Here is an 18014-nt window from a genome sequence, read left to right as displayed (position 1 = left end):
TAAGGAGTTTTCGACACCCATGAGAATAAATATATATAATAATATAATATCTATATATAATATATATTTATATACAATAAATAATAAATTAATATAATAATTTATAATATATTATATACATTATAATAATAAATTAATATAATAATAAATAATAAATATTTATATATAAATAAATATGTCATTATATTTATTTAAAAATAAAGATAGTTTTTAGTTTTAAAGATTCTTAAAATATATTTATTTATTTAGGGCACAGATTGGGGGGGGGCAGAGGGAGAGGAAGAGAGAAAATACTTAAGCAGACTCCCCGCTGGGCACGGAGCCCAACACAGGCTAGATCTCAGGACCCTGAAGTCATGACCTGAGTTGAAAATAAGAGTCAGATGCTTAACCAACTGAGCCACCCAGGCACCCCATCTTAAGTTTTATTTTTTGAGTCCTATTTATTTCTTTTTGTTTGTTTCTCTGTTCTTCACAATTAACCACAGGAAATAGTGATGTAGATTTTACTTATTTATGAGTTAGCCTCTAGGCAGTGTAAAGGGGCAAGAGAAATGCCATAAAAGAGCTAATGTGAAGGGACTAGAGGCTTCTTTTAGCAGGAAAAGGCAGCGTTGTTGGTTAACCAAATTTGACCACATCGAGATGTAGTAAAAATGATGACATTCATAGAACTCACCTCAAGACAACTACTCAATCTCTAAGTAATCATTCCATAGTCAGATCTTAGAATTTCACATGGAAATTCCCTCTAATTCCAGATGGTCTGTGCCCACTAACAGAACAACGAGTGGTTTTTAGTAAGCCCTGTGGTAAGTGGGTTTCGACCACCAGAATGACATCCGTCCTAATCTCTCTCTTCTCTGGCTTTTCTCAGGGAGAAATCATTATCTTTAAGGATATATAGAGCAGAATCAGAGTCAGTTTGTGTTTCTAAAAGCAAAGAAGAGTGTGTGTGTGTGTGTGTGTGTGTGTGTGTGTGTGTAATTTATGAAACACTGCAAACTCTTACGGATGCCTTTGTGTAGACTATTGCTGAAAGTCATACCGGATATTAAGCCAAATTAGTGCACCAACCTCTCATCAGATTCTTTCAATATCTTGCTCTCCTCAGCATCTGGGAAACTGTCTTGGCCGGCAACCACCGTGTTGCTGCTGGAGGTGGTTCCTGTAGGTAGGATTAGAAAAAAATGTTGGGGGGAAGGGTTAAGCCCAGTTCTCAAGTAATTACAGTGAAGGATTTCTGACAAAATCTCATGTTTGAAAGACTCCTTACATCTTCCGTACAATCTCAGACATTCTAAACAAACTTCCAAGCCCACACCACTGAAATGGGAGAATCCCAGACATCTGTTATGGTCAAAACAAATTCCTCAACTCTTTTATAAAGTGAGGCTACAACATTCTTGAAACATTTTCTTCCTGACCACTTAGGTAATGAGCTTATTTATAGTGGCTGACCCTGCTGCTAGCTGCTTTAGTATTTCTGGGTCCAAGAGTTATTAAACTAATGTTAGTTAAGCAAGTCCAAGTACCTAGAGCTTCTGATCCCTGGGCTACTGCTTCCCTGCGGGAACATGCTCTGGCAGCAGGCGCAGGGCAAATAGAGGGGATGAGAGACCAGGGGAGAAGAGAGGTTTGGAGGCAGTTATGATATTAGAAAAATCAAAGGGAAGCTGGCTTCAAGGAACTTGAGGAGGACATTATATATTTCATAAAATGATGCTGAGAAGCCGATTTATTGAAAGGGATAATATTGTTGAGGGGCATTTTCGTTAACTCTGGGCGACTATTAGCCAAGAAAATCCCATAGATAGGAGGGTCCAGAAAGGAGATTCCTGAGTGATTGCTGTGTCCTGCCAGGGATCAGCCTGAAGTACAAAGCTCCATGGCTTACCAATCCTGGGTCACTGACTGCTGGTCACCCTTACAAAATAATTTCATTAAACTGATAAGGCCCTTAACAAGTCTCAGCTATTTTGAAACCATCCTTTTTAATTTTAAGATTTTATTTATTTGAGAAAGAGAGAGTGAGAGAGAAAGAGAGAGAGAACACACACATGCAGGCATGAGCAGGGGGTAGGTAGAGGGAGAAGGAGAAGCAGACTCCCTCATTCCAGAAGCCTGAATGAGGACTTGATCCTGAGACTCTGGGATCATGACCTGAGCTGAAGGCAGACGCTTAACCAATTGAGCGCCCAGGTGCCCCTGAAGCCACCTTTTAAGTGAAAGTTTACACAGGAATAAGGAAAAAGTAGCACACACATACACTCCCATCCCTTCAGTGCTCTCCATACAGAAAACCCCAGAGATCCAAGACAAGATGTCCACCCCGCTGCCCTTCCCCTACCAGAAGCTGCCGCGGAGGCCTTGCTGCTGGCTGTGAAGCGGTAGAAGGGTGGGTTGTCACAGTGCTGGACAATGGGATTCACCGGCTCCGTCTGCTGCAGCTCAAAGAGAAGCTCTTCCATGGTCTGAATGGTGTTGTTACGGCACAAGTAGATTGCCACCTTTTTAATCTGGGAAGAAACAGAACATGAGGGATATCTTCCAGAGCCTCGCCCATAAGCATGCTAAATGTAACCAGTTCCTCTCCACGAACACGTCCTCCCCATCCTGATAGCTTGGCTCCATGGTCTCCAGTGTCTAGATTAAAATTCACCTCTCTTCACATGCCTGTCTGACAGGAGTACACGTTAAAGGCCTTACCTTCCCTAATGGCCACGTTTACAGAAGTTACCTTTAGGGCACATGAATTCTCTCTCAGCTGAAAACTTGCTGGCTAAGGCCTTATCTAGAAAATAGTTTATTCATACAAACCATGGGGGAACACTGCTAGTTATTTTTGTTTAAATAAGGAATCCAGTCCTCTGCTATTCTCTACTCCCATGAAAACCATTGCATTTTAGCTGCCTGTAGGGTTTTAAATTTTAAAAGTAAGTCTGGATTAAAGCTCTGCATTATTGTAGCCCTCACAGTCCAACTGAGGCCTGGAAGCCACAGTAGGGCTTAGGTGGTTCAAAAGAGCAAGCGGGCAGAAAAATCTCTCACAAGAACCAATAGGACACAAATGCCAACTGAGTTAGGTTCTAATTTATTTTATTTTATTTTTAAAAAAGTTTTTTAATTTAAATTCAATTAGCCAACACATAGTACATCATTAGTTTTTGATGTAATGTTCAATGCTTCATCAGTTGCACATGTGAGTTAGGGTTTTAAAAATGCTATTGTTTTATTGATCAGATCACCTTTAAATATAAACACTAAATATCACATATCTCAGGAAGATTTCTCTCTGTTTAACTCTCCTAACACCTACATTTGAAGAGAAACACCTAGATACTCTCCCTTTTTATTCCACTTTAAGAGCATCAAGATGGAAATACCGAACATTTATATTAGTCATAATTAATGTGTTACTGAGTTTCTCCTACATATTCGGTCTACTGTTTATAGAAGGCAGCTTTTAGTAACTGTTAGGAAAATATCCACCCCTTAATTCACAAGTTTCTGTGTCCAAAGGCTTAGAAAGAGGATGACAGGTGTCCCTAGGACATTGTAGCCTGCTTCTCAGGGGGAAGGACACTTTCGGTAATGTGCAGATGAGCTCCTGGGAGAGTAGCATGACTGACAAACTCAGTATCTCCATTTTACTTAAAGCCAAAAGCACATTCTCACCCGTAGCTGCAGATACAACCGAAAGGAGCAGGGACTCCTGACGGTCTGAGCGCCACTTACATAGGGCAAGAGAAGCGTGTCACTGCTAACCCCACACAGGCTGATCAGGAACTGCAAGGTGACCCTCAGGTTGTTGCTCCATTTCTCATTGTTGGCTAAAGCATTCCAAGCATTTTCCATTTCTGGCCCAGGAACTTCATCTCCATACTGTAACACACAAGAGAAAAACCGGCCCGGGAGACATGCGGGAAAAACGGCAGGATGCAAAATGTTTGGTTAAAAGTCGTCATAAGGGTCATGGCCATCTCGAAATTCTAAGAAGGGGGAGGAGACATGGCCATTCCTCAGGGAGATGCCATTTTTCAGCAACTTATCATGCAGCCATCACTCATGTACGTACTTACTGTCATGATTTTTAATATGTTCGTGTTATTATTTTTATCACTTTTAAAAATTGTGATAAAATGCACATAACATAAAGTTTGCCCTTTTTAAGCATACGGTTCAGCAACACAAAGTACATTCACATCGCTGTGCAACCCACACCACGGTCCAGGACCTGCTCGTGCAATTCTGAATGGTAAGTGTCACTTGCCCTGACTGGGCAAGCACAGGGTTTGAGTAACCCAGGGGTTTCCTGGACGGCAGAGCCGTGTTCCTGAGGTACAGATCCTCAGAGTTTACCTTGGCCGTCATGTACATGAGGTTATTCAGGACCAGTGACGTAGCTTCTGGGGAGCCCCAGCCACTCCCTCTCAGGCCGTGGGAAGCAGTCACTTCCCCTTCCCGGTCCTTGACGTCATCGTCTGGGCTGCTGGGGCTTGAGCCTGGGAGCAGGAGCCTGCTGTCCACCAGCTCGATGTTGTGCAGCCAAGGAAGCAGGTAGGTGAGCATGATCTGACGCCCGTTTGGATGTGTCGTGGGGAACCGCTGGCTGACCTCTAAAGAGAAGGGCAGGGACACAGAACTGTACGTTAGCTCGTCAAATAAAATAAAGCTGTTTACACCAACTGCCAGATCAAACAGTGATGTCAGTGTACAAAAAAGCATTTTCATATACAGCAGCTCCCCAAGGCCTCGGAATCTTCCAGCTACATCTGGTCCTCTGCGGAGGGTTGTCAGAGAGCACAGCGGGAAAAGCACAAGCTTAGTCACAGTGGAGCGAGGTGCGAGGCTTCGTGAATTCTAATCCACTACCATGGAAGAAGGGCATCAGGGCGGACAAAACACAGGGCTCAGAATCAGAAGGACATGTGATTAGATCTCAGCTCCTCCACACACTCCCTGCAGGAAATTCTGTGTTAGTTATTTAACCTCTCTGTTCCTCAGTTTCCTTATCTGTAGAATGGGACCACCTTGGGCCATTGTGAGGATCAGGAGAGAGGATCATCAGGTATATTACTTGCTGAACACAGCACTGGGCATCAAGGAGGCTCTTAATAAGCAGTGGTTGGGACTGTTATGACAAGGACCATTATCTTTCCACTCTTCTGATAGTTTACCAAGTGTCCTCCATGAGTTCTTTGCTGTGAAACTGAGAAGTCACTGAACCTCCAGTGTGTGGACTCATGCTCACGGAATGGACTTGAAAATTGCCAGCTATGTGGCAGGTGCAGGCTCCGTGCTGCACATCATTTTATGAAACACAGGAATCAGAAGGGTAAAACTGGACATCCAGCCCAGTGAGTTCACCGTGATTTTCTGTGATAGCATTTATGCCTTGTGTCATGGCCAGCAGCATTTAATGTTTTGATCTGAATAAGCTTTCCTCAGAAATAAAAGCACAGCATTACCTATGGGCGGCAAGCTGCCTGTAATCTTTTATTTCTAACATCAAGAGAAGAAACGGTTTTGTTCTAAGGGAACTCCGAAAGCACGGTTTGATGCCCTTGTTATTACCCAGCGTGGCATGTTATCTCGTTCGGAGAGCTCTTGGCTGCTAAACAGTAGAACAACACAGATGCCAGGAATTATACCAACATAATCCACTAGATCCCCGAAACAGTAGCTTTAATTGATTTGGCCCTCTTCCTAAAACTACAATTACCATTTTTTTTTAATCTTGAAGACTATCAATCTATTTAATTCTGGACCACAATAATCAGAGTTAAGCTGTGATGTTCTATGTAGCTCAAAATGTCAAAACTGACTTAATTTCTCAACTTTATGGATGTGATGACTGATATCATGAACTTTTACGACATATATCCAGATCCTTCAGATCCCAGAACATGTATTTATTCAATACACGGGGCGTTTTCTAGGGGCAAGCCACTGTGCGGGCACTATGGAGCCAGCAAGGACTCAAGGTTCAGTTCAAGTTCCTGAGGAGGAGAGTCTGAGGCAAAATATGTTGAGAGGTAACTCTGGGGCGAGGTGGCAAGTGACAAAGGACACGGAGAGGAACAAACCGAGTGCTATAGGGGTTTGGTGAGGGAAAAGCCTTCTGGTTACATGGATTCAGGGCATGTGATAGCAAAAGAACTATTTTAACTCTGCTAGAAAAGGATAGGGAATTTGGAGGGGAATAAATCCTTCCAATCAGAGGGACAACTGCTATTAAAAATACATTTTTTTAACAGTGGCATAAAAACTTCTAGTCTTTTTGAGGCAATGATTACCTTCTAACACATCACTTGATTTGCTTATCTATGATGTTTATTATATCTTGTCTGTCAGGCCCAAGGTCCAACCGATGTGTGTAGGGGGGAGGCACCCACATGAGGGCCAGGATTGTAGAGTCCTTCAGAAGGGAAAGGAGGAAAGTGAAATGATGTCAGTGGGCTGCTCAGTATAGTTTCTGGATCCTCTGGGAATGACCTGTGCAACCCGTTTGGCAACTTCCAAGGAATTAACTCATCTGACAGTATAGGCAATAAAAATCTCACCACAGTTTTTAATAGTAGAAGCAGGGAAAACAAGAGCTAGAAAATCTCTATAATGTCCTTTTCCCATGTTATTTTTAAAAAGTTATTCTTCATAAATCAAAATAGCCCTACAGTCAATTCTTGAAGAAAAACTTAGATTGAACATGTCACTCATTGTATGAGCTTCTGTTTTTCTTAAACTTGCTGTACTATTTACCTCCTCTTCCTGGATTTGTCCGGCTGATTACCAGCTGTTCCCTCTTGGGCAAAAAATAAGTTCAAATCCCATTCACCCTCAGACTATGCAAATTCCACTGTCACTCCCTCTTCTCTTTTTCCTGCTTTCTCAGCAACACCATTAAGATGTGGCTTCTGCTACTCTTTCTCTGCAGAAACTACTGACAGTTAACAGTAATTGTGAATTGTGAGGTCCAGACGGTAATATTTAGATCTTATCTCCTGGGATCTCTCTGATCCATTCAAGGCTGTAGACTGCTCACTCACTCCTCCAATATCCTTTCTTCTCTAGGTTTCCATGATGTCCACCTTCTAGGTGTTCTCTTTCCTCTCTGAATGGGTCTCCATCCCTGTCTGTTCCCTCACTCTTTCTGGGCACAGTCCTCAAAAGCTGGGGGTCTGAGTGCGTTCTTTCCCTCTGTGCTCACTCTACTCATGATCTCATCTGTTGCCTTGGTTCTATCTTCTATTCTTCCATGAGTCCTACCTCTGGCCTTCCCTTGACACTAGTCTGTCTCCACACAGGGATGTCTGACAGACACCTACCCTCAATATCCCAAGCAGTGTTCATGATCTCTGCTTTGTCCTTAGCCTCCCCTTCTCCCTGGACTGGCTCTCGAGGTGGGGTTATCACTCCCTACCTCCCAGGTATCGTACCAGGGACTTCCTTCTCTATACCCTGCCTGGGAGCGCTTGAGTCTGGTCTCCCCTTTCTATTCTCGTGGAGCTGTCTTGGTTCAGGCCTTCATAATTTCCTCTGTGGACCACTGTCATTGTTCCTCAACTGATCCTCTTATCTTTAGACTGGATACTCTTTTATCCATCCTTCAGACACAGTTAGTCTTTCTAAAATGCATTTTGCTCTTGTCCCCCTCTCTTATTTTAAACTGGCCAGTGGCTTTCAGAACCCAAGCAGCTTGGTGGAGGCCCTTCCTGTTCCCAGGGCTCTGAGGGGTTTCAAGGAGCCCCTAGCAGTCACTGTCCCACAAACTGCTTATGGTACAATACAAAGCCTTCCAAGACTTGACTTCTGCCTCTCTGTCTGCCTGTGACCATTTCTAGCTTTCTCCCATTCCTGCATGTTGTAGTGGCCAAACTGAACACTACATCATCTCTGGAACGCAGCATGTTTTCTACCTCTAAGTCAACCCATGTGCTATTTCCTTGGTCTGTAATACCTATCTACTTACCAACTCCAATGTCAGCTAGTTGTCTGCTTTGCAAATGTCTACTCCTCTTCCCAACTGCAGCTCAGGCACCAACTTCTCTAGGAAGTCTTGCCTGATATTCTTGGCCCAATAATTGTTGTCTTCTATCTCATACACAATTGTACCTGCTTCTCTGTATCATAACCATATGACTGCATATCTTTCCTTATTCCCAGATTATGACCCATTGATGTAAGAGAGACTGTTTTATTCACATCTGTGTTCCTATAACCTAAGCACAGTGCTTGGCACAGAGGTGGCTCTCAAATGTTGGTTGATGTGAACAGAATTACACTTTAGTTTCCCGAGAAGAGAACTAGTTTATCAGGAAGTCTTTTCTGGAATCCCCCCACTGTTTCAGGCATGGGACAAGGATATGACTAATTCTGTTGCAGATAGATGGAGAGGTTTTCACAGAAGAAGCAGATTTTCAATTAGGTCTTTTTTTTTTTTTTAAGATATATTTATTTATTTTAAAGAGGTGGGAGGGCAAAGGGAGAGGGAGAGAGAGAAACTCAAGCAGACTCTGGGCCGAGCGCAGAGTATGACATGTGGCTTGCACTCACAACCTTAAGATCATGACCTGAGCCAAAACCAAGAGTTGGATGCTTAACTGACTGAGCCACTCACTTCCCCCCAATCTTTTTAAAAGTTTATTTATTTGAGTAATCTCTACAACCAACATGGGGCTTGACTTGAAGATCAAGAGTTGCATGTCCTTCCAACTGAGCCACCCAGGCACCCTTGGTATTGTCTTTTTCCCCCCAATTAATTAATTTATTTGATGGGGAAGAGGGAGAGAGAGAATCTTAAGCAGACCCCCCTCTGAGTGCAGAGCCTGACTCAGGGCTTTATCTCATGACCCTGAGATCATGACTTGAGCAGAAACCAAGAGCTAATACTTAAATGACTCAGCCACCCAGGCACCCCAGATTCCCAGTTAGGTCTTCAGGAAGACTGGAATTAGGGAGAAGGAGAGAAGGGCCATTTCTGGAAAAGGGAAGCATGCACAGAGGCAAGGATGGACAAAAGGGCCTGGCATGTAAAAGATCAAGTGAGATGGGAGTAGAAGGTTCTTGGATGAAAAGGTGGAAAGCAAGTTTGGAAGAAGGGGAGGTTTTTTTTATTATTGGTGAAAGAGTTCCTATTATTTAATGTCTCTAAGCCTTAGCATCTCATCTGTAAAATAGGAAGGGTGATTATGGTGGTGGTGATGGTGGTGGTGCTGGTGGTCATTCCAAGCCAGCACTAGGCGAACTGCTTGGGTTTATCAGCTTGTTTTAATCCTTGCACCCTCTGAAGTAGTTATTTCTGCCAATAAGAACATGAAATTTAGAGGTTCCATGACTTGCCCAAGGTCAAACAGCCAGCAAATGGCATGGCCAGGGATGAATCCAGGCTGTCAAACCCGGAGCCTCATTTCTAACCACTACTTGTGGGGTTGCAGAAATGAAATGATAAGTGAAGTGTACATAAAGTGCCTAATACAGACCACTCAACGGATAGAAACTTATCAGCAGTTATTTTTAGGACAGCTGAGCAGAGAATTCTTAGTGGAGAAGTGCTATGCATATTTGGTTTTGAGTAGTGGGTGGATTGCAGGGTTGAGGACTATAAACAGAGGGTGTTGGGCAGGAGTGGGGTGGGGGGGATGAATGAGGATGTAGATGGAGGTCCTGATAACACAGATGGAAAAAGAGGACCAACAGAGACCAAAATCAGCCCCTTAGCATGGTGCTCCTTAGGCAGGAAGTTAAATCAACAAATGTAATTCCTTAAAGGTGAGTTTTTTACAAAAATTACTCACAAAGACTACTTGTAAAGATGTGCTAAAAATCTAAACTCTCAACAACCTATGTATGTAGCAACAAACAAGGTATAAAACACCATCCCCAACACCACAAAGACCAACTTGCAGCAATTCATATGTATTAGAAATTTTGCCACGCATATTTAACTTATTTGGGAAATTTTACACATGTAAGTTATTTAGAAGGTTTATGACTAAATCTGAGCATCTCTGCATTTGTCCTATCTATATTAGATAAACCTATGCTATTTTAGATAAACACGTTTTTAAATACTTAAATGTATTCCAGAATTGACTTTTATATGTAAGTGGAGTTAGTCCAAAGCAATTATGATCTACAAATTTAACATCAATAATTTGACTCCAAAATGATACTAGACTTGAAAAAGGAAGATGCCAGCTTCCCTGATCTCTTTCCACTATTTTGAAGCTTGTGGAAGCCTGCTGGTAACAGGACTCCTAAAAAAACAAATGTTCTCTGGCAGCCTGTGGTCCAAGGCCATTTTCCATTTTTGCTGGCTGTAACAGGGGTCTCTGGAACCAGAAGGAACACACAGCTCTTCTCCCAATTGAGGATGTTTATGCTTGAGATGAAACTAAATTCTCTCTAGACAGGAGATACTCTTATGTGTACAAACCAAGGAACAACACAGTGAATCCTAGTGGTAAACCCAATAAAACCAGAGTAATCTGGGGAAAGGTAACTTTGCCTCATGGAAACAGCCGCACGGTTTGGGCCAAATTCCGAAGCAACCTTCCTGCAAAGGCTGTTGGACACAGAATCCATGTGACAATCAATTTAAACTTGCTGAAAAGTAAATAAATAAAAACGTAGATTTGTTCTCTTATAAAGAAAAAAATAAAATAAAGGGGAGATAACTTTGTGCAGAAATGATCACACGTATCTTTGCATGGTACCTGAGAAGAGTGGAAGTGTGAGCTCAGGGTACATCCTGGCCAGTTCACATGACAGGAGTGCTAGTGACACGCTGTACAGGGGTGGCAATGGGCCGTGTGTTCCATAGAGAATACTGCCAGGTCTCTGTTCAGCTACTTTCTTTGAGTACACGAAAAGCTTGGCTTCAAGGATCTATAGAGAGGTAGGAAAGTGAGAAATGGTATGAAAAAACATTGGCTGGCAGTCTCAGGAGGATTTATGTTTCATTAAGTTTCATAGTAACAAAAGTAATAAATGCATATTTAATATGGTATTAAAAGTAAAGCATCAGTTAGTTCCCGTGTTTAGAGAAGGTTATGTAGCAGTCTTCTCACTCCTCTATATCCCCACCAGCGATACACAGGAATCAGCAGCCGTCTGGGTATCAACCATCCTCTCTCTGAAGTTTCTGTGTAAGTAGATGATACATGCCTGCATGAGCTGCGTGGCGATTTCATAGATCTCTCTGTTGGTGTCAGAGGCCTTGAATAGAACAAGGTTTAACAATGTCACTATGTCGAAGGGATAGTTCCTAAAACAGAAAACAAAAACAAAAAAACAAACAGCACAGTTTATAAGACAGCCTGGTTAGTCATCTTGATAAATCATTACCTCTCAAAATTCTAGAGGGAGACTGACCTCAGTCACACTTACTAATGACATTTTCATGCCCATTTGCCCACTTGGCCATTCCCCTCCCCCCATTCTTTTGCTGTTTATTAGGAGAAGAGAGATAGCTCTATTTTTGTTTAAAATTGAATATTGTTGCACTGGGATAATTAAACACACAAATATCTATCTAACAAAAATCGATTTTAATGAAAACCAAATAAAAATAGAAAGAACAGAAGATGATACGTTTATATTTCTCAGTAGCTCACAGATTTAATATTTTCATTCAATCCATCTAAACATAGGAATCACCATACATAGACCAGGAACAATTGCACAGTACTCATGATACTAAGTTAAGTAAGGCTGGTCCCTTCCTCTAAGGGAGACTTACTATATAGTTAGAGAGATAATCTATATGATCTAGTCATGATGAGAGTAGGCACAGCATGCTACAGAATCCCGATGAGGGACACCTACGCCAGACTTGGGGTGACAGAAGCCTTTTCCAGGAAGAAACAAGTAAATTGATATTTGCAGAGCCAGGAGACATTAGCCAGGCCATGGAAAGGGTAACACGGGGGAGTGTTCCAAGCAGAGACAACCACATTTTGAAAATGACAAGAAGGAAGCAACAAGATCCCTTCTGGAAAGGAAAGAGTCTCTGTGTAGCAGACCGAGTAAAAGAGTTAGTAGAGGAACAGAAGATGGGACTAGGTTTCCGAAGATAACCAGCTGTTGGATGGACTTCATCCTAAAAGTTAAGGAGATCCTACAGGATTTGCAGTAGGGGAGTGAGGCAATGACATCACTTTTGACGAAACACTCTTGTGTGCTCTGCAGAGAAAGGATTTGTAAGGGGGTCGATATTGGGAGCTATTGCAATACTCCAAAGGGAACTGATGTGTGAATTAGGGCAAGAATGGTAGAGACAGAAAGGAGAGGACAAGATCTGAAAAACACTAAGGAGAGAAAATGGGCAGGATCTGGTAATTGATTGCACGCATGGGATGGAAACTAGGGGTGGAGAGTAGGAACCCAGTCAAAAGGTGATGTGGCTACTAGCAGTATAATCAAATGGAACACGGAACTTAAATACATTTTCTTTTCTTGCTACATAATACTCTTTAAAGATGACTTAAAAAAATCTGTATGGTTTTTTTCCAGTGGAAAAGAGGTCATAAATAGAAAACTCTTGGTGAAATAAACAATTAGGAAATGGTCCATAGATAGTGAGTGAGTGACATTTGTCTTGAGGCAAACTTCAGAAAGCAGAAGATGGCTTGGAGGTGGAAAAAAAAACAAACCAGCGATTGTTTTCTTGTGGGTTCTTTTTTTGATTCTATAATATAATTGTGGTTTTGATTTGTATTTCCCTGATGCCGACTGATGTGGAGCACTTTTCATGTATCTGTTGGCCATCTGGACGTCTTCTTTGCAGAAATGTATGTTCATGTCTTTTGCCCATTTCCTGATTGGATTATTTGTAAAACTTTTGTTATTAAATGAACAAAAAATCATGAGGTTGATTTGTCAGATGAGAAGTGAGGGAAAGCCCGCGTACATGCTGTGGTGAGGATAATGAAGAACGATGGATAACATTTATGTTATGACCTGTCTACTCTGTGCTGGTTACTCTGCCAAGGCCTTTACCTAGATTTGTTATTTTGTCTTCCCGGCAAGCCTAGAGGCTCAGAGACATTAAGTACTCAACCAAGTTCATGTACATTAAGTACTTGAAAAAGTATTTGACCAGTGGTGCCTAGACTGCATCCTGGATAAGTCTGACTCCAAAGAACGAACTTATCCATGGTGCTATCAGCTTCCTGGACAGCCCAGAACAGTACTTTCATAGCTGGTCTAACTTGGAGTTCTAACAAACTGCAGTATCTGGAATGGACTGAGAAAGTACAAAGGACACTCTGGGAGCCCCACAGAGGCAGAGATATCTTATGCTGCTGTCTCTAACATGGAGATTTAACACCTATGCATTTTTATGTAAAAGAACACTAACTGGAATTTAAAGAAAAACTTGAAGCAAAAGAAAAGGACACTGGCAAATATTGCTAGATCACTGGGGATTGATTGATTTATTGATTTTTATTAATAAATTTAATTTTTTAAAAAACATATAACATATTTTTATTCCCAGGGGTACAGGTCTGTGAATCGCCAGGTTTACACATTTCAAAGCACTCACCATAGCACATACCCTCCCCAATGTTCATAACCCCACCCCCCCTCCCAACCCCCCTCCCCCCATCAACCCTCAGTTTGTTTTGTGAGATTAAGAGTCACTTATGGTTTGTCTCCCTCCCAATCCCATCTTGTTTCATTTTCACTGGGGATTTAAAGGCAGGAAAAGGGAAGACAAAACCTCCCTCCTAGGCAGGGCCGTGCACTGGACTATATCATTGGTACATTCAATTAGCTGCCTAGGATTGAACTATAGACTTTATGGAGCACAGCATTGAAGGAAATAACAACACAGAGACAGAAAATGAAAGAAACCCAGAGAAGCGAACAATGAGATCTCAAATGAGTGAAGGGGTACAAATAAAACATATGTATTTAGATGGTTAAAATAGGCTTAGAAACAAAATCTTATACCTTTCAGTGTTAAATTATTCAATGGAGGCAGTGGAAGGATAAAAGATAAAGATAGCTGTGATCATTCAGAATAAAAATCAAATCATAAAATAAATATAAAAGGCAGATGTAATTCAGAAAGCAAACGAAAATAAAACTCTTCTTTTCTTTTCTTTTTTTTTTTTTTTCTGGTCTGGAAGAGAGGTTTTGAAGAATTTGGGAAATACCCACTAGCCCTGACTTCTATAGAATGAAATGACAAAGCTCAGAGTAACTTTGAGGTGTTCTGGAGAGAAATTAATTTCATTAGTTGATAGAACAGATTACATCATAGCTTTCTGCTTCCAATAGCTATTGAGTAAGAGTGTTTACGGAGTGCCTACTATGTATGTGCTTGGTCTTAGGTCAAGAAATTGGATTCATAGTTCACAGATAGCTCTCATGCTCAGATACATTGATCTATTTTTAAGGACTTGATTAAACATGTCATAATTTGGGGCACCTGAGTGGCTCAGTCATTAATCTTCTACCTTCGGCTCAGGTCATGATCCCAGGGTCCTGGGTTCGTGCCCCAGATAGGGCTCCCTGCTTTGCAGGAAGCCTGCTTCTCCCTCTCTCACTCCCCCTGCTTGTGTTCCTTCTCTTGCTGTGTCTCTCTCTGTTAAATAAATAAAATCTTTTTAAAAAAATGTCATGATTTGTTTACTCATCCCCTTATTAACAGGCTTGAGGTTATTTTTCATTGTTTTAAAATACCTTAGTAGATATCCTGCATGCATTTCTGTACATGGTTGCAATTCCTGACACTAGCATGTACCATATTAAAAGGAAAGACTGGTTAAATTTAATCCTTAACCTAGTGATACCAGCACTCCCATTTTACAAATGAGAAAGCGTTTATGGTAACTTGCTCAGGAGCACACAGCTTGATTGGAGGCAGAGCTAAATTCAAACTCAAGACAGCACGTTTCCTGAGCCCAGATTCCTAAACTCTGTGAGCTCTTGGAATACTCCAGCTGACTGACAAAACCAAATGAGATTATGCATCACCAGCTAGGGAGTGTGACTGGGATTCATGAATCATAAGCTCCCCTTGTCTTCCTTGGTAACAGATAGCTGATATTTCCTCAAGACATGTGGGACATCTACTTTTAATAATTCAAGTTTGCTGGGCCTGATTTAAATTAGGAAAGATTATGAGAAGTTAGCTTAAGGCAAAGCAGACATACAAACAGCAATGGCAGCAGAAACTACCTCCAAAAGTAAACCCAACAAAATACAAATTAAAACTTTAACCTTATATATTATTCTAAAACACTTATTAAATGTTGGAGGATAAGGGTAAAAACAATAGAACTCTCAAATATTTAATTAAATGTGAAGAGAACTCTGTTGAGTTAAGCCACTAATTGGAAACCACCTACACTTTTAGTATAAATCATACTATTTACCTTGATTTAGAATGTTGGAAATCCATGTAATCTTTCTCAATTTCTTTATCTGTTCAGTACTGATATAATTTGGAGTTGAGGGGAAATTAATAAGAGCACACAAAAAAATCAAATAGTTATTTGAATTATTGCTGCCTGACAGGTGAGCTATTTCCTCTTGTGCTACATTATAGTACTGAGCTGCACTTAATAGCTTTTAATCAAATGTAAGACATATTTTATAAAAAATTCTTCAAAATTAATATTGCCAGTTCTACCACCACTTTCTACTTTTATCCTTACTTCTCCTGGTCTTATTTGAAATCCACACTGACTTCCAAATTTCCCAATATCACTAAATATATCAGAGTTATAATTACAGTTTCAATTTTGTCTAGATTTCAGAAAGTTCACAATACCCACACACACTCTCACAGAGTCCCCTAGAGAAACAAAAAGAAACAAAAAAAGAACATAGAGAACTACTTTTTTCATTATCACAGCTGATGAATATAGGGATTAATATATTAAATTATGCAAAAATGGCTGATTCTAAAAGCAGAAAACTAAAAGTAGAAAATTTTATTCAGAAGGAGCTCTTTTTTAAAAATTTTTTTTTAGGAGGAGCACTTTAAAAAATGTTCAGTTTTTCAGAAGTATTTTATAGTCAAATGTAAATTGTTCCTTAATAAATAAGTCTGGTTATAAACTGTCACATTCCTACAAAAATAAATCCAGCATATGCTCATTTCTATCTGAAAAGGAGGAGATAATTCTTTACAAGAATCTTCACTTTAGAATATGACTTGTAGGAGTTACTGTACAGATAATTTGTTTGAGAAAGTTAAAATATGACCTGGTTTAGGTATGACTTTTTAGGAACATATTATTTCATAACATAAGGTACATAGGTGTTTTTAAGAAGCAAACTTGTGGAAAACAAAGCAAAAGCTAAAACATCAGAATTGCTTTCAAAAAAAGTACTGAAAACATTAAATGCAAAGATTGTTCAAACAAATCCGGAGGCTTATCTAGACTACACAGACTGAGAATTTATGAGGAGAGAGCCAATTTAAGCCACAGCTGAAATTTTAAATTCCGGACATGCCCCGTGGTGACAAATGGCAGAAGAGTTGGCTACTGTCTCAGGGGACAGGTTGTGTCCATGTTGGAGCCTGGTCCTCAAACCTTCCTGCAGGATAGATGAGGGTCATGAACGTAAGTTGATCTGCAGTATTTGTCTAAGAAAGCAGAATAGTTTGGAATGATACCTTAAAAAAATCTGAATATGGGGAGTTTTATGATTTAATATTTTTGTGACTGGAGATATTACTGAAACTGAGATGATACTGCTAAATTCATAGCCATTTATTTGTGCTCCCTAAGGAAAAATACCTAGATTCACTCAGAGGAATGTAGTGCAATATTTTATGAGATGGCCATGCAATGAAATAAATTTGACGAGGATAGTTCACATCAAGTTCACTGGGAGAAAGTCAGCAAAGAAACTTTTATTGTTTTAATTTTTGTCAAAGGGAATCTATGGTCCAAGTCTTATTCTAAATACATTTTCAAAACCAAAGAGTCATGTGAACAGATTTATTTTGAAAATATCAAAATATCTGAAAATAAAAATATTCTGGAGAAAGAGATTTTTGCAAAAAATTTGCTACTTTTGTAATATTCTATAGGTATAACTATCATTTCATAATGTTAACATCATGAAATAAAATGATGCCAGACTGGACAGTATAGATTATATTCATCTGCTGTAATTTTTGAGATAAAAGTGTGTAATAAACATACATATAATAAACATTCTACTATTAAGATTATAGAAATTGTAAGCTTTAGATATGAAATGTTATCTACTACCTTTAAAAATGAAAGCTAAGAATTTTAAAGAGAAACTCTCTCTTGAAATAGCATGTTCATTTTAGTTTTATTGAAAGTAGAGTTCTTCTAATATTCTGTTCTTATTAATTTAGAACTGAATAGGTTGTAATAGGTCAGAATTTAAAGCTAATTCACTTTATTCCTTTCATCCAGTAGCTCAAGATAGCTACTTAAAATTCAACATTTAATTAAAAAGGAGAATCAATAGTCTGTATGAGTCTTTTAAAAAATAAACTTGAGCTGCCTTCTCTCAGTTTCTAATGCATAAGCTCTTTCTTGGGAACAGCTTATACACCTTGTGGTCTCCATTAACCCTTTCATTTTAGCTATGAAATTATTGCACTGAAATAGTGAAATTATTTCACTAAATAAATTACAGAGCTGAATGACCTCACTAATTTACACAATTAGAGAGGGTGGTTTTACAAGTGTAATCCATGGAACCCAGGGTGTCACATTTTCTTTTCTTCCTTTCTGAAGTTTTGGACAAGAGAGCTATAACATTTAAAAAAAAAAAAAATTTTTTTTTTTTTTTTTTTTTTTTTTTTTAAGTAGGCTCCATGCCCAGTGGTGGAGCCAACACAGGGCTTGAACTCATGACCCTGAGATCAAGACCTGAGCTGAAATCAAGAGTCAGATGCTCAAAGACTGAGCTATGCAGGCACCCCTTTTACTTTTTTTTTTTTTTTAAATAGGGAGATGTAACATTCTTAGGTTGTTTCCTGGGTTTAGTTTGGTCGTGGGATGGCT

General features: G+C 40.0%; 1 protein-coding gene across 7 annotated transcripts in view; it reads right to left on the bottom strand.

The window, feature by feature from the left end:
- The window catches only part of FRY (FRY microtubule binding protein), a 331529-nt gene that overhangs the window by 79109 nt on the left and 234406 nt on the right, over positions 1-18014 (bottom strand). For all 7 annotated transcript variants that reach the window (XM_032880008.1, XM_032880011.1, XM_032880009.1 and 4 more), the window contains 6 exons: positions 11170-11269; positions 10719-10890; positions 4363-4619; positions 3739-3885; positions 2351-2519; positions 1078-1168 (listed from right to left, as the gene is read on the bottom strand). In XM_032880008.1, coding sequence (XP_032735899.1) covers positions 1078-1168; positions 2351-2519; positions 3739-3885; positions 4363-4619; positions 10719-10890; positions 11170-11269 — 936 coding nt within the window. The remainder of the gene's footprint in view (positions 1-1077; positions 1169-2350; positions 2520-3738; positions 3886-4362; positions 4620-10718; positions 10891-11169; positions 11270-18014) is intronic.

The sequence above is a fragment of the Lontra canadensis genome, unplaced genomic scaffold (genome assembly GCF_010015895.1).
Source record: "Lontra canadensis isolate GAN:19392208 unplaced genomic scaffold, GSC_riverotter_1.0 scaffold67, whole genome shotgun sequence".
In the NCBI taxonomy this organism is placed as follows: domain Eukaryota; kingdom Metazoa; phylum Chordata; class Mammalia; order Carnivora; family Mustelidae; genus Lontra; species Lontra canadensis.
The sequence above is the reverse complement of the archived record's forward strand: the minus strand, read 5'-3'. Positions and strand labels throughout refer to the sequence as shown.